Source organism: Vitis vinifera, chromosome 10 (assembly GCF_030704535.1).
Source record: "Vitis vinifera cultivar Pinot Noir 40024 chromosome 10, ASM3070453v1".
NCBI lineage: Eukaryota > Viridiplantae > Streptophyta > Magnoliopsida > Vitales > Vitaceae > Vitis > Vitis vinifera.
The window spans coordinates 3,229,923-3,250,186 of record NC_081814.1 but is presented as its reverse complement, the minus strand read 5'-3'; the positions used below and the strand labels follow the sequence as shown (position 1 = coordinate 3,250,186).

General features: G+C 38.0%; 3 protein-coding genes across 10 annotated transcripts; all 3 read right to left on the bottom strand.

The window, feature by feature from the left end:
• Positions 1 to 196: 196 nt before the first annotated feature.
• Positions 197 to 6,566, bottom strand: LOC100248144 (myb family transcription factor PHL7). 6 transcript variants are annotated; one of them, XM_010648783.3, is made up of 9 exons: positions 6,258 to 6,565; positions 5,930 to 6,095; positions 4,155 to 4,219; positions 3,201 to 3,431; positions 2,531 to 2,607; positions 2,379 to 2,421; positions 2,158 to 2,215; positions 1,610 to 1,679; positions 197 to 1,030 (listed from the first exon to the last, which is right to left on the bottom strand). In XM_010648783.3, the coding sequence occupies exons 4-9, from the start codon at positions 3,418 to 3,420 to the stop codon at positions 488 to 490; spliced, it is 1,011 nt and encodes a 336-aa protein (XP_010647085.2). In that variant the 5' UTR covers positions 3,421 to 3,431; positions 4,155 to 4,219; positions 5,930 to 6,095; positions 6,258 to 6,565; the 3' UTR covers positions 197 to 487. The 6 variants fall into 6 exon arrangements, with proteins under 6 accessions (XP_010647085.2, XP_010647088.2, XP_059596299.1 ...); XM_010648786.3 differs by having other exon boundaries at positions 2,158 to 2,206; XM_059740316.1 differs by having other exon boundaries at positions 5,930 to 6,566.
• Positions 6,567 to 7,204: 638 nt separating this feature from the next.
• Positions 7,205 to 12,282, bottom strand: LOC100253272 (protein PHR1-LIKE 2). Of its 3 annotated transcripts, none has more exons than XM_059740319.1 (6): positions 11,497 to 12,282; positions 9,187 to 9,263; positions 9,040 to 9,094; positions 8,446 to 8,524; positions 8,259 to 8,328; positions 7,205 to 7,911 (listed from the first exon to the last, which is right to left on the bottom strand). In XM_059740319.1, the coding sequence occupies exons 1-6, from the start codon at positions 11,681 to 11,683 to the stop codon at positions 7,444 to 7,446; spliced, it is 936 nt and encodes a 311-aa protein (XP_059596302.1). In that variant the 5' UTR covers positions 11,684 to 12,282; the 3' UTR covers positions 7,205 to 7,443. The 3 variants fall into 3 exon arrangements, with proteins under 3 accessions (XP_059596302.1, XP_059596304.1, XP_059596303.1); XM_059740321.1 differs by having other exon boundaries at positions 8,446 to 8,515; positions 11,497 to 12,265; XM_059740320.1 differs by having other exon boundaries at positions 9,187 to 9,260; positions 11,497 to 12,265.
• Positions 12,283 to 14,983: 2,701 nt separating this feature from the next.
• On the bottom strand, positions 14,984 to 18,566 carry LOC100253188 (hypothetical protein). The gene is made up of 3 exons (XM_002269654.5): positions 18,230 to 18,566; positions 17,794 to 17,877; positions 14,984 to 16,574 (listed from the first exon to the last, which is right to left on the bottom strand). Exons 1-3 carry the CDS (start codon positions 18,374 to 18,376, stop codon positions 15,234 to 15,236), a joined length of 1,572 nt encoding a protein of 523 aa, XP_002269690.3. The 5' UTR covers positions 18,377 to 18,566; the 3' UTR covers positions 14,984 to 15,233.
• Between the last annotated feature and the right edge of the window lie 1,698 nt (positions 18,567 to 20,264).

Sequence of the window (20,264 nt, the reverse complement as noted above, 5' to 3'; positions counted from 1 at the left end):
TTGATCCGATTCTCTTTTTATACGACACTCGAGTTATATTTGATCTTAAAACTGTACAGTAAGTTAATGTTTAGATTATTTCAACATGCTCTCTCTAGCAACTTACCATGGGAAAAGATGGCCTAACAGGGCATGGTACTTAAATCAGCCAGGCAAGATCATTTGGCTAATCAGGATGTTCTCTCATCTACCAAAGTTAATGAAATAGAAGCATCCAACATTATAAATGATGCAATACCCAATGGGGTTTACGGTTATCTCAATCACATCTCCACCCCTGTACACAGTAATCATCTCATTTGATGAAACCCCAGGTTTTTTTTTTTTTCTAAAAAAAAGAGTAAGTTCCAATAAAAGTGTCTTAAACCTAATTGTCTCATGACATCTAAACTCAACATTGGTTCCTTGACCTAATGAAATTTTTTTCCTAGCAACTACACATACAGGGTATAAATTAAGCCCAGAAAATACCATGCAGCATACTGACCTAGTGATTGCTGCTTGGAACCTTTTCCAGTTGGTCTTCATTGCTGATTGATATCCCTGCTTGAGGATCAAATTGATCTCTGTTCAGAAAAACTGAATGTGGTTGATGGAAGGAGGAACTTAAGCTTGACTCTAGTATCTGGTGCGTAAGAACCATCTCTTGTTTGGCATATGCTGCACCTATGCTCACCCGCTGCTTCTTCACTGATCTCTCACCTTTTGGGCTCTCACCAGGGGAATTGACATGGCAACCGGAATCTGGTGTCAGTGGCTCATGATGGGATGAAAAAGATTCATCTATTGAAAGACTCTTGGCTGGAGCAGTTTCCTTCGCAGCCTTATCTAGGAGGGGCCCCTCCGAGGTTGGTGCAGGAGTTGCTGGGTCAGTCTTGTCGGATTCTAGACAGTTGTCACCTGATACTGGGACAGGAACTCCGGAACCAGGCACTTCTGTAATAACCCCACTGAGTCGCTGTTGCTCTTCTATTATCTTCTTCAAGTACTTTCCTTGGGCTTCTATTCGCAACTGAAGCTGTCTTTGCACCTGTTGTAGTCAAATTCACAGAAATAATTTGTTCAATAAGAGTTCTGCTCATCTCAATTTCTGGTGCCTGGTCACATTCAGGCACCGCTTCAGAAACAAAGGAGATTAATTTGCATCCCTACACTATTTTGCTTCTAGTTTTTGCTCACATGAATCCTAAAAATTTTCAGCAGAATGACAACTTGCAATCTTTAGGCAACCAAAAAGCTGGGTAAGGCTTTTTTAACTCTGCCTGGAGCATATTTACATACTATACCTTAATAGCTTATTCTACTATTATAAATTACATTAAATAGTTGTTGAAATTTCATCCTATACAGCATGTTTTCTAACACATCTCTTCAAAGATTGGTCTTCTCGTGTTGCTGTAAAACATGTGAGAACACATCTATTAAAGAATCAAGTCTCTTGGTTTTGCCTTACAGTTTTGGACTACCTACAGGCTACAGACCTCCAATTCAGTTTTCTCCTCATTTTACCATACTGGGATTTCATTAATTTTAAATGATAATATAATAAAATCCTAATAATAACATATGCATTTAAAGTGATAAATAAGATCTCAAAGAGAAAACATACCTCCAATTGCTCATGCAGTCGCTTTTGCACCTCCATCTGCAGCTTGAGTGCCTCAGTAATTTGCATCCCACTGCAGACAGAAAGAACACATCCTTCTCATGTCACATAGTGTGTAAACACAGCCAGATATTGCATTATATGATTACGATGTATGGTAGTCTGCTTTTCTAAGTTGGTGGATGCATTGTCTTACACGAGCCCACAGAAGAAACACATTAAAAGCTTGGGGTCATTCAATCTGAATAATGTTTTGGATGAGGATATATAAAAAAATGGGAGTATTTTAATGGTTGGCAACTCTCTCCATTTCTGAACAGAGTAAAAAATATATTCAACTTATAAGAATTCGATTTTTTTCAATCAAAATTCCCAACTTCATGCATGTCTGACATGTTTATATCCCATGGCATGATTTTGAATATCTATTCTCTACAGGTAAATTAAAGATATACTAGATAGGTGCCAATGAGAATGTATATCATGTAAATCTATTTGTCTACAAGTAGCCAAACAAATAAAAAGCACAAGCAAAAGTGGAAGCTACTCACGAAGAACCATCCAAACTGGAAAGCATATCCCCAGACTCTTTCTTGTCAGCTTTTTTCCCTTGCATTAACAATTTATTGAAGTATCAATATTTGATCATCGTACAGAGGGTTCTATTCTAAGCCATCTATTGTATATATTTATCAATACAGAAAACCTGCCTAATTTATTGTTGGTTGGTAATAATCTTTAAAAGAAACTGCAGGAAATCAGATATGCATACCATCAGATGATGAGTCCGGAAGGTACTTTGCAAGTCGATATTTCTGGATGAATCAGTATAGCAGAATAAAAAATCACAAAGGAGAATCAAGAACATCAAGAAAGGACCTGGAACAGAAAGTTCTGCACCAGAATGAATCAGCAAATATATACCTGCAAATGGCTTTTGACATGGTATATTGTTAAACCTTGCACACCCATGACTCTAAGGACACCTTTGGGTGTAGCCCCTGAAAAAGACAAAAAGACACCTCTTACAACACTGTTACATGGATAAATTTCATTTATGAAACTCAATGTATTGCTCATATGAAAAATTTGAATTTCCATGCACTTAAGTGAGTTTCTGGAGCCTTAATTTAGCTGCTCACATGGTTCAATGTCTTCTACTTCTAGAATCTAAATAGAGTTTGAAAACCATCAGTTTGCACTAGATTTCACATGTATTAAATTGCTGAGTATTTGAGGCCATCAAGCATATCTAAGCACTAAGCGCAACTTTTGTTTCCACTAATTTAGGTAGTAACAACAGCTAACTTTTCCATTAAGTCTTTCATGGTAAAAACACTTCTTTTTTCTGCAAGAATTTTATGAGAATAAATAATCTAAAATTTACATAAGAAAGATGCTTAGGAAAGTTTTTTAAGAAATAATGTCTTATGACAGCTGAGGAACTCCATAACAGCACCCTAGTCCACTACGCTTATGAACAGGCAGTATAAAAACATTATTCATAATTGCTAAAAAATATATTGAGGGAAAAGAAGACGAACAGAAAAACTAAAAACAAAATCCAATCAGCAAGATAGAGGATGCAACTCACGGTCTGGACCACCAAGTTGTGCAACAGCATCAACAAAGCGTTCATGAAGCTCATGAGTCCAACGCAATCGTTGCTTTGAAGCGAGACTAGGGTTGTTGTTGAGACTGTTTCCTCCATTGATGGGATCCATTGTGTTGGCACCACAATCTGAATGCTGACCATGAACTAACGAGTTGTTGTGAACTAAACTTGGACTAGGAACAGCCTTAGGTTGATACATTTGTCATTTATCTAGAAACATGAATCCAGGAAGTTATCAAAAGCATGAAAAAAAATCTTTTAGAACATTTCCAATTTAACTACTACATCCATATACATTAGGGAAAAAAAAAGGAAATAAAATTAACATTATAGAATCTATGCCTCAAGAAAAAGGAAATGATTAAGATTTTCTGCCCCTTAGGCAACAGTTAGCATGGCAAGTTTCTGATCAGCAGGGTGACTCAACCCAACACTGCCCACTTGTTTATGATTTTTTATTTGCTTGACATGAGACCCTTATGCCTTTAGGTAAACTCAAACCTATTTGAAACTGGGCTAACTGGCCATCCTGCAGGTTTATAGGCGAAATCTATAAACAGACTTGGATTAGCTATCCTAATCCTGTGAATATACAACATTCAACACAATCCAACCCAAGGATCATCCTCTTATTTCTTGTTAGTATCGATGGAACGGTCTCTATCATATTGGTTCCACAGAACAAGTAAAGTTTTGAGATTATGGCATGATAAGGGTAAGGGAAATGGATTAGGTAACAGTACATCATACAAATGGTAAAGAGATACATATACCATTCCAGGAGGAAAGAAGAAACTTCAATCTTTTCATGCTTTCAGAAACTTAAAGAAAGCTAGACTGCAGAAATGGAACTTCCAAGATCGTTAACTTTTTTCTGGCCTACTAAACTATGAAACTTGGGGAATGTAGATGTCAGACAGCAAGCCAGCAAACCTTTTGATTTCAGAAGCTAAATTTGTATCCGTGACCCAAGTATAACCTGCTGCTGCCTAAACCAACTGAAATGAAAGAAGACAAACAGAACAGATTAGACGCCTCCCAGTCAAGGACAGAATCAACATAACCCCATCTTGAAAAGAATTAAAACAATGAAAGGAAGAAAAAAATAACAAATGTTTTCATCCAAGAAGAGTGAGAGAAAGCAAAAACACAGAAGTCTAATATGCACCTCTCAAGCTTAGTTAAAATTGAAGAGAGAGACAGAAATTTGAGGCCATCCATATCATCCACCCTAATACACTCCCATCCCCCAAACTCTAAGTTATCAGTTAGAAAAGAGTCAAAGAAAATTATTAAAATAGTGAAAATCGAACCAATCAAGTGTTTGTTTTATGAATTTTAAAATTAATTGTATTACATTGAAAATTTTAAATTTCTAGGCTTGGTTTGAATATTGGAAATTATCAGTGGAAGGAAAAAGAACTATGAAAATCAATTTCTCTCGTTTGGTTTTGATAGAAAATTTGTGGAAATGAAGACATTTTAAAATTTATTCTCTGTATAAAGAAGTGAAGGAAGTTGGAAAAGAGTTCATGAAAAATTTACTGGGCTCAATTTGCTTTCTGTTTTCATTTCTTTTTTATTTTCTTTCTTTTCCACCTTTTTCTTTTCCATTACCCTTCCCTTATAGTTTCCAAAATCCAAATGGAACTATAGAGTTAATTCAACTTCTGGGAATCAAAGCTTGACTTGAAGTCAGATGTTAAAAAGTTTAAATCTTTCATATCTATGCAAGGTGTTACCATTTTAACTTCCAGCCTCCTCCAATTTTCTTATCTTTCTTCTACAGTTTGAGTAACAAAAACTAATTCAAAGGTCAAAGGTTAAAACAGAGCAGGTGATGTTTATATTAAGTCAAACATTAGCATCTGAAACATAAATACTTCATTGTTAATCTCTTAAAAGGAAAAGCCATAAACACAGTGACTAATGATAAATGAATAGAAGAAGGTAGAAATCAAAAGGCATAACAATGACATCAGGACTAATGATATGCTAATGTCAGGTGTTTGAGAATTTTACTCAATAGTTCCAGAACAGAAAAAAGAGCATGACTTGGAACAGGAGCCACACAAGAGTGGCTCATTACATGATCCATATAAATGCAACCCCATATCCCTTTCACCCAAACCCCACACCCTCCATGCAAACAAGCTTGGCTAAAAGCTGAAGCCACCCAAGAGATGGACCAGATTGAGAATAAAAATCATATAGATAAAGCAACAAGGATCCTCAACTGGTGAAATAATTAAGGATGGAAATAACACCAATGATAGAACGGATTCAATGGAGTATAAGTTGATTCAGCTGGCTCGGTTTCTTTGGTTGACACTTCAAAGGGGAATCAGTAGATTATGTTTCATTTGGTTCCTCAATTACAAAGAAGTAACATTTATCACAAAACCCAATCTTCAAAAGTTCAACGTTTCAAATCCTAAGTTATCAGTTGATATAATTAGGGCTACAGAAACAAAAACCCCCATAAGCATGAGCTAGAACTTTGGTTATAAACATAGGTATTGTCCTGGAAAACCTAAAATTCGACCCACCGGCAGCTGACATATTTCCGTCAATTCACCAAAAAGTGAAGTAGAGCTCCATACAATTATCACAAACCAAGAAATTCAAGAGTCAAGGAATCAACAATCTTAACAATTACTAAACAAAACCAACACAGGGAACAAAAAGGGCTAAGAAATAGAACCCACCCCAAGATCTATAATCCAAGAGAGAGCCCTCGAATAAACCTGGCCACTCAAATTTGATTCAGATTCGTTGGACGAGTAGCCCGGATTCCACCCTTCATTCCCTCTTGTGTTCCCTCGTGGAGTTGGCCACCATCTACTAAACTGGTTTGGAACGGTGGTTTGAGAACTGTGAAAAAAAAATTGTTTTCCAGAATCAATCTTGTTTTTCCACGGAACCAAACAGGGTATGAGGTTAGCCAAACAACCAATCATGGAGTTTGGTCATTCAAAGACAAAGACAAAAGACTAGGATAAAATAAATAAATAAAAATAAAACTGCCCGGGTCACCTATACGAGGCTGCCCGTCTGACCGTTCCAAGGCCCGGTCACAGTCCTAGTATGATGACCGGCTTTGACGGAATCATATTCCATGCGTTTCTCTTTATATTTCCGGCCAATGCAATGTCCCATTTTCGTCTCTTCCCTCTTTCAAACCAACATGCTTGGGATTTTCTCTCCATCCAACCATGCTCTCTCCCTCCTTTTTTCCTTTCTAATTTTAATGTGTTGATGATATTTAAAAGATAGGAGTGGAAAGGGAAGGGGGGATTTGGACAAGACTAAATATCATGGGCGATGAATAGGACAGGATGAGTGGCATGGTGGTTTGGTTCGTTTGGAGAAGGCATCTTTGTTTGGACAGGGAAACAAGCATTTGACTTCCAATTCCCACTCAAATTCATTCACTGGGCCCTAGTTTGTTGATCCATGGTTTTCGGGCAAAGGTTTACCCAAAGGATAATTTTAGGGTTTAATTTGTCATCAAACTTTTGATCCAAAATGTTGAAAGTATATAATAAAATCTAAGTTGTTCGATGTAAATACAAATACAATTTGATTGTTCTTGTACGTATCGAAGCAAATGGATTGGATGCTGTATTGGGACCCGAAATGGAAAAGATTAGTGTTATGAGTTAACCATATTTGTTAACAGTAGCTGCCATGACATCCAAGAACAGCCTAGTGGGTCTTCCTTGCTTCCCAGGTATTAAGCTCTGTTAGCAGTGGAATACAATTTTGAGAGCTAAAGAAGAGCCATTTCTTCATGAGTTATTCTCCACGTTCTTCACTGGGCATGCAAGATGCCTTGTTTTCCTGGCTCCTGGCACCCGAATTTGCTTCTATCCACAACAACTCTACCACAATAGAGATCAGGACCCAAAGTCTAACTACTCTCTGGATATAGATCATCAAAACAAAAGGAAAAGAAGAGAAAAAACGAAAAGAAAAGAGAAGAAAAGAAAAGCGTTTTTAACAATAGTAACCGAGGAGAAATGCATGAAGTTAAGATTGGCGTCTGAGAATCTGTAGAAACAAATTAGATTTGGCATAATCAGAGCAACTGGTCTTAATATTAAACCACTAGCAGCTTCAATTTACAGCTTGGAACAAGTGGATTCCACTTCTATTCTGCCAACCTAATGAATCAGAACAGGTCACCAATGTTCTCATCATCAATCAGAAATTTGAGCATTTAAAGGCCATATCCAGCGATTCCATGGGTTTCAACTTGAGGCACATTGACATCTTGGGTTCTCATTTTGGCTTCACTCCAAATCAACGACGCAGTCATTGAGTCCAAGCTTAGCATCCTTTTCTTCCCACCTGCAGGAGATCCTTCCAGAGGCAACCCTGCAGGACTCTCGTGTGAAGTCAAGCAGCTTTCAGTGGAACAATCGGTCCTCTGGGGATGGAGACTAGGTAGCACTTCATCTTCAGGGCCATGCAATCTGACCAACTCACCAGATTGTAGAGAATAGAAGCCAAGTAAATTCTGTGAGGAACTTGTGGGTGTTGTAGCCCCCAATCCTTGAAGTTTCTGTTTGTCCGTATCTATAACTGCACCTCCTATAAATTGATCAGCAAGCATCTTACAAGCTCTCTCAAGCATGGCCATATATCTTCGTTCTGCATCCTGCCGAATCTGCAAGTGCTTCTCAGCCTGCATAACTAAGACATATTAACTCAACTGGCACATGAAGCCAGGTATCCAGTCCACAGACTACCTTGTGGAATAACAAGTTTACTTTTCCTCTGAACTAGTTATAATTTTGTGTATGTAAGTTGCCGTTAAGCCTTATTGAGGATAATCATGCTAATGCTAGGTGAAAAATCAAAGGGAAAAAAAGAAGAAGGAAAAAGATCAGATCAAATCAAATCAGATTTCTCAACTAAATATATTCCCTATCCACAGCAAATCCCACTTTCACCTGACCAAGTGCACTCTGAAACACTCAGCATCATGGTAATCCAAAGAAATCCAGCTCTCTAAAAAGGAAGGATGCTTACTTCAACTTGCAGATGTAGTTTACTTTGCACTTCCATTTGGACTCTCAGTGCTTCCTTGACTTCATAACCCCTAAACATGAAATTCATTCCCTTGAAGAATTTAGTAACTTCAAACTTTATAAATCGATTATGATACCTAAACAGGTGTTACAAAAGTTCTGAAGAATGGATGGAAGTTCAATCTTACTCATTTATATCAGAAGTTGGCAAGTTTGGAGAAGAATTACTAGTGCCGGGGCTTTCTGAAAGGTATGAAGCTGAGATTCCTTCCATTTAGTAGCAAAAGAAGTCAATTTAAAAATTAAGAATCTTATCACTGGACTCTACTTTCCCCAAACCAGTATCCTATTAAAAGATAATCAGTTGCTGGTGTATAATAAAAGAAACCTAAATGCACTTTGCTTTCAAATTTTCTTTACCCTGACAGCTGGAAAGAGAGAAAGAGAGAGTTTCCCAAACCAATATCATATAATATTATTCAAGGATAATCAGTCAACTCATTTCACTTCAAATTTCTTTACTCTGACAGGCCAATTTTGGTTTTACATGAGAGAGAAAGAGTTCCAAAACCGATATCCTATTCAAAGATAATCAGTTGCTAGTGTATAATTAAAGAAGCCCAAAGGTCCCAAACCATTTCACCTTCAAGTGTGAGTGTGTGTGTGTGAGAGAGAGAAAGAGACTGTTCTTTGTCGTAGCCAAAAGGAGTCAAAATAGTAAAATTCTGAGTGCTGAAATACATGATCAAAGAGTGTATAGAGGGAGGTATAAGAAAATTTACCATCTTTGGGTGCCTCACCCATATCCTTCCCTGATTGCTTACCTAGTCTGTATTTCTACAAAGCAGCAAGAATAATAAATTAATAATGAAGATATCAAAGTTTCAATTGTCTGCTATCATCAAGATAATGCAATAATGAAAAGAAACCTGGAGGTGACTCTTTAGATGGAAGAGAGTCAGTCCTTTTACACCCATTGTCCGCATGATTGCCTTCGGAGTAGCTTCTGAAAATATTTTCATAGCATCGTCAGAATGCTAATCATCTTCGTAAACTTAGAACAAAGGGTGTATTTAGCCAAACGAACAAAAAAAAAAAGGAAGGCCTTGGATAAACCAGATGACAATTCATGTAAGCTGTATATAGTTGGGAATAGGCATTTTTGAATTCCAACCAACAGATATGCCATCAGCATGTGCATTGAAGAAAGGATGATGTTGGGGGAAAACATAATATCATCAAATAAAAAGTTTTTTTTATAGGCAAAGATCAAATCTATTAAAAGCAACTAACAAAGGAGCGCACAAAAGTATCCAAGGTGCATACAAAGACACCAAAAGTGCATATGAAGTGGAGAGAGACAAAAAAAATAGTCTCTCCCTACTTACAGCTCAACCAATCAATGAAGTCCACCATGGACATTGAGTAATCGCCTATATACACTATTCATCAGATAAAAAGTTAAAAACCAATAAAAAACAAATATGCCACAAACAAAGGCTTGAAACCCATGGCAACCCAAAGCCCACTTTGTCAAATACCACTAAAAGGGCTTGATTCCTACACTCTCACTTGAGATCACAATTAAAATATAAACCTAGCAAAGATGCCCATAATAAGAAGTATTTATTCCTAAATGAGCATCAAGTTGGACAAAGAGGGAAAAGCTTCGCATCAAAAGAAATGGGGAATACAAAATGAATAATTATTCACTCATTCCTTCCTGCAGGTCTTAATTTTTAGAAGCAAATATTTTCAAAAAAGAACATTGATGCAATTCACATTGCGTAGAAGAGCTTCTAAAAATGAACCTGAAAATCCTAACAGAAAAGAAGACTACCACTGGGGACGAATTAAATCTTGTAAGAGGAGTGAAGCATTAAGTAACTTCTACTTTCATTGAGGTACTAATAAGATGAGCATATCTCTAAGGGCCCAATAGAACTGTTGCTTCACTAATTAATGACAATTGTAAAATCACTTAACACCAGAAAACAAGAAAGGATTCCTTCCCCCCCACCGCTTTTTGAGACAAGTTTTTTAATAGAACATGTAAAATATCTTCAAAACCCTAAATTCTAACTGTTGCTGAAGAATAGCACCCACATTGAATTTGAATGCCCTCTGCTAGGAGAAGGCAACTAACCTTCTTTTCCTCACAAACAGAAATTTAGATTTGCCTGAACTCAAGAGTGAACAAACCCCGACAGACACTACGATTTTAACACTGTCAATGAGAATATTGACCCCACAGAGTAAGTGTCCTTGGAGGTCCTCTCATCTTGCAACATAGTTTGAGTGCAAACTTGTTCACTATGAACAAGTGTTCAAAACATTTTCTTAGGTGTGGAATCATAGCTTATTTGCCAACAGATCAAACAAACCCAGTACAGCATGATTTAGATGTGTCTCAAGAAAGCCAAATTTAACTATAAATGGGATATATCCGTAAACAATGATCTACATACATATAAAACCATTAGAGATGTGCTCCCGGGCTTGAAGATAACAAAAATTTTAAGGTTGATTCCATCATCATGACCCTTTATTACTTCTCTCAATGTATCGACATCAATTCCACAAGCCCTTTTAGGTGATTCCACATCAAAAACTTATTCTCTGGACACACTTAGGTGTTGTAGCAGCACACTGCTTTCAGAAAGATGCCCTCGTTAGCTTAAACTTAGAACCAAGAAAAGTTGACTTCTTTTTCTGCTTCAGGGCAAGCATTGCTATAGAGAACTATGTGAACTACAAAGCAAAAGTTGGTTTCATTCCAATTGAAAACGAAATTTCTAATTTGTAGAACTATATTACCCCATAATTGCATTCCATGATGGTTAAAGGAACACATTGGCCAATCCATAAATTGTTATGTCGAGAACCAGATGCTGATGCATCATGGTGCTTCTAGGGTTAACCGAGAAGCATATCAAAACTTGGAAATTGATTATATGTAGTTCAACAAAGCTCAACCCCCAAGTTCCCAACTCTGACTAACAAGAGTCGGCCACATGAATCCCTTCTGGGCATTATGCTGTCTATTTCTGTATACAACAAACAAATAAAAAAGCCCCATTTAACACAAACAATCCTCACCCAGTAATAAATAGAGAACCAAATTCAGAGCAGTTTAGGAAAATCAGAGAGTAACCCTAGAGTAAAACAAACCCAAAAATGAAGAAAATTTTGTTAAAGGAAAAAAAAAAAAAAAAAAAAAGCAGTAGTAAATTACTAACTATTAGCCCCTCCGAGCTGAGTCACGGCATCCACGAAACGTTCATGGAGGTCAGCTGTCCATCGGAGGCGGGGTTTGGGATCGGAAGTCAAGACGAGGCAAGGGTCACCGCGGTGATTCGAGCCCCGTAAATCTTCCTGAGGAACGATCGATTCATGGGGCTGAACTTGGATCAGTCCTGGAAACATCTTCCTTAATATCAACGGCGGATGAATCCCAAGAAAAAAAAAAAAAGGCAACGAAAATAAAAACAAAAGACGAAAGACTTTTCCTTTGTATCAAGAAAAAGAAGTGGGGATTTTGTTCCCTGGGGTTGAGGAGGACAACAGGGCAAGGCTAAAAAGAAGACACTATTTCTCTGCCACACTTTATCAGATTTTGTTCCTTTCTCTCGTGCTCATCTTCATCACAATAAAAACGAGTTTTATTTTCCACCTAAAACTCAGCTTAGTAATTTTCCAGCAATAAACACATGGGAGGTCCTTACTCTCATCAGCACACTGATGATTTCCATTTTTTTTTTTGGGTTGGAAAAGATGGGGTACAATTTATATAAAAATAATAATAGAAAATAGAAATGGGGTTGACTTGGGCATGGCTCTTTGGTGGTGGTGGTGGTGGTGGAGCAGCATGTGGTAGAAGCCTGTTTTTGCCTTGAGACACTTCAAAATAGTGATTACCAAAGAAGTGCTTTGGTGGATTTACTCAAATGCAAAAGGAATCAGCCTCATGCTTCCTGTTTTGACTTTTTCCCCTTTTTTTTTGGGTGTTGTCTGTACTCTCTAGCTCATCAATCTGTTTTATTTTGGAATACCCTCCCTAAAAGAGATTCTTCCTTGATTGTCCAATTGTTGCCTATGGCAATGATATTATGATAGTTACTTGTCCTAGTTTTGAGCATTGCCTGTCTTCTAACCCTTGTGTTTAGGTATGATAATCTGTCTCTTCCAGGGTTTTAATTTGATTAGCATTGTTTTGTTACTCTTTCATTATAAATACCTTCCATTCAACCTAAACCTAGTCACTTTCTTTAAAATTCCATTTACTGTATTGCACAACCGACAGGTTTTTCAAGGGTTGCATTCAAATATGTGGTTCATTCAATGAACATATGATGACCTCTGATTTCAATTCAGGAATTTGGCATTGCAGTTGAGTCCAGCTACCCATGAAAAGAGGAGTGACCCATCATTTTCTAATGTTCCTTGTTTTTTATGCCTCAGGCTTGGTGAGCTTAGAACTTTTACCAGGGCAGGGTTAGTAGACAAGGCTTTTTAAGGAGGCACATAAGAGTAGTACTTCAATCTTCTTGTGAAATTCAAGTGCCACTAGTCGGTTTCTTTAATGTTTTCATGAAATGCTTGCAGGTTGATGAGGAGGCTCACAGTTCCTAGCTAATTCAGACAAGTACTCTTAAGGCAAAGTTAGTAACACAACAATTTCTATCCATATCAGGTGGAGCTATGCTGTATTTGTTACTTTAAATGTTGAGCTACCATTCACTTTTGAGTCATCTAGCAGAAACCCAACTGTACGTATGTATGTGTGTATGTACCTGGTTTCTAGTTTTGAAGGGAGAAGAGCATGGTAGAATTTCAAGTACTGAACATGCATGTTTCTAGACAGTCCAATCAAATCCGGTGTGGTTCTTTGACCTTTATTTTATTTTTAAAAAGGTTTGAACTGAAAGCACAATTGTGAGATACACGTTTTACGTAATTCCCCATTTCCCATAGCCCCGTGTCTTGAAACCTCATTTTCTGCAATGATCCATTCCCCATACTTCCATGTTTACAAAACCTAAATCCAGTTTCATATCCATTTAGAATCCAACCCTGTAGAGGTTGAAGAACAAGCTGCTAGTGCAAATTTTAAGGAAAAAAAAAGGAAGGAATTTATATCTTTGGAAGGACTTTAATAGCAAACAATGACATCTAGCATATAAATGATATTTTCCCTACAAGACAACAGTGGAAACAGAATTGAATACTGAATTTGAAAGATTAGGATATGAATTTCTACTGCTTACATAGACCTATATGCACAGGGTTTGTGAATTTGTTTTATGGAAGCTAATGCTAGAGGATCTGGGGATTTGGTAGTTTACGCATTCAGTATGTTTTGAAGCAAATTTTATTTTTTTCTGCACAGTTGCTTCATTCTGCCCTTCGGTCTATAAAGGTTTGCATTATTACTGAGGAATGGATAGCTCTTTTGGAAAGCTAAACAGTTCCACTGTAAAAGGAACAGGATGGTGCAGGTCTTAACTCATATCTTTACCTTTTAACTTTGATGCATGACATGAGTAGCTGGCAGTTATAGCCATAATCTAATAAATGTAATGCAAAACAATGGAGTTTTGGAAACAAGGACAGTGGTGGACTTCTACATAGCAAATATTAGGAATCAATAAGAAGCGAGTAATTTGTTCTTGTTGGGAAAGAAGAGATTAGCTCAAGGCAAGGCTAAGGTAAAAGCCCTGCTGTGGGTGCTCTTGAATTTTGTTTCGTTTCACTGTTCCTGTAGCAACAGAAGCCAATCTTTTATTAGATTTCCGAGTCTTGTTTCTCTATAAATGTACATTGTAAGGAGGGAGGAAATATAAAAGGTATGTTCTTCTCCAATAGGAATGCAAATCCAATACTACTGCTTTCCACAAGGAAACCAAGCAGGAAAAGAGTAAGGTAACATTTCTCCTCAGTATCATAATTTTTACCATACTATTATTTTGTTTTGGCTTCTTATCTTCTTCATGTACCTCTCTGCAATTGACGTGCCAGTGCAGGTGATTGTTTACAGGCATAAGAAGAAATACAAAGTTTTCTGATCATGTCTGTTCTTCTTTTCTGTCCTTTTGGCATAAGAAAATTGCAAGCACACAACTGTAATTAGCGACATAAAGTTGTTTTGTGTAGAGAATGTAAGCAACAGCGGCTTATCAAATACTCAAAATTTCAGCTAAAATCACATTTCTGGAAATGACATATCTGTAAGATTTACAGCACTACAAAGGGTGAGTATCATTGCTATTATTATGATCACTGCTATTTCCTTTTTCTTATCATGTAAGTATCATCATGCCTAATTCCTCAATTGCTTTCTAGGATTACTGCCCATATAAATACAGATAGACACATGGTCGAACTGGTTTTGCCTTAATTTCATGATGTTGAGTTATTTTCACTAACAACAAGGGAAACTAGCCAAAGTAAGGAAAAATGTGAACAAGCTTGTCATAACAATTTTGCAAATTGTTCTTTCATAAGACCTGTATGATTCAACCATAGACAAAGCACAATGTTAGCCGCGAAGGCATAATGTCCTTTTGGTGAAGTTAACTTAAAATCCACATTCATGAAGATATACATCATTGAATTTTGGAACTGAGATCTTGTCTCTGCTCAAGTTACTTTGATAACTGGTCTAATCTCAATCAAATGATGCAGGAAAAAGCAAGGAAAAAGAAAAAGGAAAAAGGAGGCAAGAAGTAAAAAAATAAGAATAATATTGCAATTGGAATTGCCATGACAGCAAGGGGATATGAAATTAAATCCTTGCCTGTGGCTGAAGTTTGGTAAAACTGGAAAAACAGTAGACTATCAAACAAATTTCTTCTATACCTTCCTAGAAAATATATAGTTGGGATCCATCAAAGCAATTCTAAATCACCACATGCGGTACTTGTGGAAATGGTTGATGAGTATGTATCTATCTTATCTTTCTGGCCATCGATATGATTCACAGTCTGTATCCATGCAAATGTTTCGCCCATCTTCTTGCCATATAAGGATCATGGTAATCCCAGCTTTCAACACTACTAGTCCTCCCACCTAAGCTCACATCCCCCCCTCCTACTTCTGCACTTTCACTTGTTTCAGTCTTATCTTCCGCACATACCACAGTTTCCCCTGTTCTGATGCAATCGTCAATCCCACCCTCCACGTAGCTGTATCCCACACAAACATGTTCACAATCACCCATGTCTAATGGAATTCTCCTCTCTTCACCACCTCTTAATTCTCCAAGTCTTATAATCCGGCCATCATCCCCAATCCTCAATTGGATATCTCTGATCACACCTCCCAGCAATCTTGCTAGGAACTCTTCAAATTCATGCATCACAAATCCATTTGAAGCGCCAAACCCAAATCCCACATGAAACCGGTGGATTGGAATGGGCACTTGCATGTTCATGGCATGGTAAGATCTGGTTGGACTGTCAGACAGGTGTAGGATACATGACTGAGGATTTTTGTGGGCGCGATCTTCAAGTATCTTAATACCCTTTTTAAGCCCTTCAATTGGATCAGCTTGCCCCATATAGAAAAGCCGATCAATGACTTGAAGAGCAGTTCGTTTCCCATAGGATGTCATGCGCCTAAGAGGGAACACACGAGCTGCAGCAGATGAGTAGGTGACAATGGCCAACCGATCAACTGGTCTAAGAGAGAAAACGACTAATGCCATGGATTGCTTGAGAAGCCTTAGGTGAGGGCCATTGGGGCTTGCAACTAGGACCAAGTCAGTTGCTTGCTGGTGTGCTAATTTAACAGAGAGATAAGCTCTATGATAAAGTGTTTGCCCCGTTGCTGTGTAATGTTCTGGTGTTGGCAATAATGATGAGGAGCTGGTTAAGTTTTGAAGTGGAGAAAGGTAGGAGAATGCACTGTTGAGCGTGTATGGATGAAAGGTAGGGTGAGTGAGTGGGAGGGGTATGAGAGAGAGATGAAGACGGGGATGGTTTGGTGAGTGGTCTGGTTCGATAGGGTCGTCATCATCATAACGAGCAGAGCGTAGAAACGAACGCCTGTGGACCCGAAAATTGGCAATGGAGTCATCAAGGATCCGGAGGATGGGATCAGTTTGGTTGCCAGCCAGGGAACAAGGGGGTGGATTAAGGTTGCGGGGCAGCTGGGTCCAATGTGCACGGCAAATGGGGCAGGTGACACTACCATGCCGAACATTGGAGGAGATGCAGGCAAAGTGGAAAGCATGAGAGCATTGAGCGGTGAATATAGCCGGGCCTGGGCTGGTGCCGGTGCTGTAACTCAGGGGGTCAAGACATATTGCGCACAAGTTCTGCCACATAATAAAAGGCACTAAATTACAAAACAAAGCCACATGTACACCAACACTAACATGCATGGTCATGACAATAATTTTGAGGTAAAGGGGGGGAAAGGAGCAAGAACTGAAACAACTTTTTGCTGCCAAATTGTTCTGTATTCATAAAAATATAAGAAAATGGGGACGCAGGCTAATCAAAATTGGGGTGCAACTACTTCTGACCCACCCATTTTTTTTCTCTCAAAACAAAGAAAGAAAAAAAGCCAACCCACAAAGCAAAAGGCAGAAAAAGGAAAGGGGTAGTGTGGTTGCTGGCATATATGTTAAAGGAGAGGAAAGGTAAAAGAAACCGCCAGAGTTGCCGTAAATAAAGTGGTCCTTGTTTTACAACATAACATATTGACCGCAAATGGGCGTGGTTAAAGAGATGGAAGGAAAGTGTAGAGTCTGTAGACACAGCTACACTCAATTTGAAGACCCACCCTTACCCCCACCCCAAACTGTATTACACGTGGAAATATTTTGTTTCTTATTTTGTTTGGTAAAGTAAGAAGTTAAAGCCCAAATCAAATTAGAGCGGAGTTTAAAACAATTAAATCACATACAGAAAGAGGCGGGTGGGGTCGGTCATCTGGGAGGAGAGCGCATACGCGCAGGTGCTTTTTGGAATGGCATGCTAGTCTTCACCTAACATTAATTGCCTCTTTCATCTGATAAATGGGTAATTTCTTGGGGATTGCTGAGATTTGAAGCCCCACAGCGGGGTGTGGGTATGGATTCTCAAGAGGGAAGAGGCAAAAAAACAAAAGAAAGGGCATTTTATTTATTTATTTATTTGATGAGAGTGAGAGTGTGTGAGTATGGAGATGGGACTTGAGAGGAGGAGCAGCAGCAGCAGGGACGTACAGGCGACCGACGAAGGGAGGGGCGGGGGTCCACTCCAGCTACTCGGCCTCCCACAGGCCACATTTGCTCCCGTGAAATTCAATCATTGCCCTCTTTCTTTAAACAAAAACAATTAATCAATTAATTTTTGTTTTAAAATTGAAAGACAACCAACCAACCAACCAACCAACAAAGCATCTATGAATGTGGAGGAGGAGGAGGAGGAGGAAGATCAAAGATGAAGTCACTCCCTTCGTCATTTTTTCCATTTCTTTTTCTGAATTGAGTAGATTAGGTAGGGGATGGGTGAAGCAGAGGGGACTGAGGCTAAAAACAAAAAGGGTACCTTAGTAAGCAAGGCGTTGCAGGATTCTGCTTCGTCAGCTGCGTTCTCTGAGACATTCCCTCCCCACTTTGGAGAACTCGAGATCTGCAAACACCACAACTCACCTTATCACACTTCTTTCTTCCTTCCCCATTTCCCTTTTTTCCACTTTTATTTTTATTTTTTTATTTTTTTTCCAAGTCACAACATTGTCCAAGGGAAATACACACAGACTGCACAATATTTTCTAAGCAAAAAGAAAAAAAAATCACATTGAAATAATCTCCTCTTCAATTATCACTTCTTCTTTCTAAGAAAATGCAGATTAAATTAGCATTAGAACCGATTGTCTGATTGAGCAGAGAAAAGCTTACAGTGAACGGAAAGTAAAGGAAAGAAAGACAAAAAAAAAAAAATAGAGAGAGAGAGAAAGAGAGAAAATGAGAGACAAACATACTGCGGCAGTGGCAGTGGCAATGGTGGCGTCGGCGGAGGTGTCACCGAGCACAGGGTCGACCAGCGATTGCCTCCGCGAGAAGGATCCACAAGCTGTCACCATCTTCCTTGCCGCTTTTCTCAGTCGTGAACCTCCGCCTCCTCCCATCCCTAGAACTCTCTCTCTTTTTTCTTTCTCTCTGCAAATATGTCTTCTTCTTCTTCTTCTTCTTCTTCTTCTTCTTCAAATTCTATTCCCTTCTCTGCTTCCCACAAAGAAGAAGCGAAGGAGACAAAAGCTCTGAAATTTGTTCTACTGCTCCTGCTCCTGCTGCTGATGCTTTATTTCCTCACCCATCTCCACATGTCTCTTTATATACCCCCAAAATCAGGTGGTCCAAGATTTCCCAAATCTATTATTTTTATATTTATTAACTATTTTTCAATCCCCCTTATGTTCTATCCACCACCATACTTTTTATTAATAAAATTTTCACTAAAATTACTTTTTGTCTCTTTTCCTTTTCGGTATGATAGATGATGCCTATGACATCTCTCATCCATAACCCCAAACCCCAAACCCCAACTCCCAACCCTTCATCCCACTCTCATCCTTTCCACTCAAACACACCCAACTCATCCCTCAACCTTCTTCCACAGAATTAGTCATGATTGTAACTTAAAACAACAGCCTGCTCATGCTTTAATTTCATAATTAGGAAATTTCAAATTAATTAACACATATTTTAGGGGTAATTAATGATAATTAAGAGCACCCCATTCTGTTCTTTTTCTCTCACAGTGGGTAGAAATTAAAAAGGATATTGAGTCCAAAATTCCATATGCATAGGGGAAATAAAGCAAAAGTGGAGGACTGAGGAGTGGAAAAAAGGACCGTTAGATTTGAATTTCAAGTTAGGGAATCAATGATGGCTCCCTCCTTTGCTTTTGTGGTCTTTGTCTTCCGCATACGGCACACACAGGCATACAGCAGGTTCGCGCCAAAATACTTTCCCTCCCCCTGTAGCCTTCCACTTGGCTTCACTCGCCACTTGACACGTGGGCCCTTGTTCATTCATCTAACCCAAAAATGGGCGGTTGGGGCCATGGGGGCTTAAAGGACACAACCCCATTTTGAACATTAAAATCAAATCAAATCAATCTAATCTATTCTCATGCATTAAGAATCGAATGAACTTAACATAAAGATAGAATCGATGGATTTGGCTTGGTTTGGTTCAATGACAACCTCAATCTAAATCTAGTTTCTTTCCAATAAATTTGGTTCAACAATAGATTTTTTTCCCCCCTCAATTTGACCCATAGCTAAGCTTGTAACTAGACACTATGGATTAAATCTATTTGAATGTAGCGGGACCGAGAATTGACGTGCATTCAAATCATGTTGGTTATGTTATTGTTACTATGATAAAAAAACAAAACTAAATATATCTTTGAAAAGATCAAAAGTAACCAAAGTTATAATTATATGTATTTATAAAGAATTCAAATATGACAACGGTACTAATAATAATACGATACGATGATAAGAAGGAAACCCAAAAAGATTTGGAAAATAAATTTATAATAAGTTGATTTTTAAATAATTTAAAATTCAACTGGAAGGGCTACGTATTCTTTCTAAATTTTTAAATAGTTTAATTTAACTTTACCAAAATTATTATATATAAAAAAAAAATCTTTAAAACTTTGATAGAATCCATCAAAGCAGGGACTTGATTGGAGGGAGGTATTAGCAAGTCAAAGTAAGGATGTGATTTGGTCAATTTGCAATGGAAACCTCAGCTTGAGTTCAAACTTCAATCACTGATTTTAAACAGTGTGTGTAGTTGTTTTCAAAAAAGGCTTTTTCAAAACGAGAGCATTTTCTTTTTCACAGTAGTTGGAAATATAATATTATATTGGGTAATAGCAAAATTCGAGAATAAAGGCATCCGGATGAAAAAGATTGATGGTTGAATACCCACTTGAAAAAGAGAACTAATTCAATGAAGGAATCGATTTGGGAATGGACCAATCAAAAAGATCAAAAGCCC

Bases quoted from the DNA above. Each gene is read 5' to 3' on its own strand.
- LOC100248144 (XM_059740316.1), bottom strand. From the start codon at position 3,420: ATGTATCAACCTAAGGCTGTTCCTAGTCCAAGTTTAGTTCACAACAAC. The intron at 2,216-2,378 runs GTATGCATATCT...TGTTAATGCAAG, and splicing joins TCCGGACTCATCATCTGATG to GGAAAAAAGCTGACAAGAAA. The intron at 1,680-2,157 runs GTGAGTAGCTTC...TTCTGTCTGCAG, and splicing joins TCCAGTTTGGATGGTTCTTC to TGGGATGCAAATTACTGAGG.
- LOC100253272 (XM_059740319.1), bottom strand. From the start codon at position 11,683: ATGTTTCCAGGACTGATCCAAGTTCAGCCCCATGAATCGATCGTTCCT. The intron at 8,329-8,445 runs GTAAGATTGAAC...TTTCATGTTTAG, and splicing joins CCAACTTCTGATATAAATGA to GGGTTATGAAGTCAAGGAAG. The intron at 7,912-8,258 runs GTAAGCATCCTT...TTAGTTATGCAG, and splicing joins AACTACATCTGCAAGTTGAA to GCTGAGAAGCACTTGCAGAT.
- LOC100253188 (XM_002269654.5), bottom strand. From the start codon at position 18,376: ATGGGAGGAGGCGGAGGTTCACGACTGAGAAAAGCGGCAAGGAAGATG. The intron at 17,878-18,229 runs GTATGTTTGTCT...TGGTGTTTGCAG, and splicing joins TTGCCACTGCCACTGCCGCA to ATCTCGAGTTCTCCAAAGTG. The intron at 16,575-17,793 runs GTACCCTTTTTG...ATTATGTGGCAG, and splicing joins GCAACGCCTTGCTTACTAAG to AACTTGTGCGCAATATGTCT.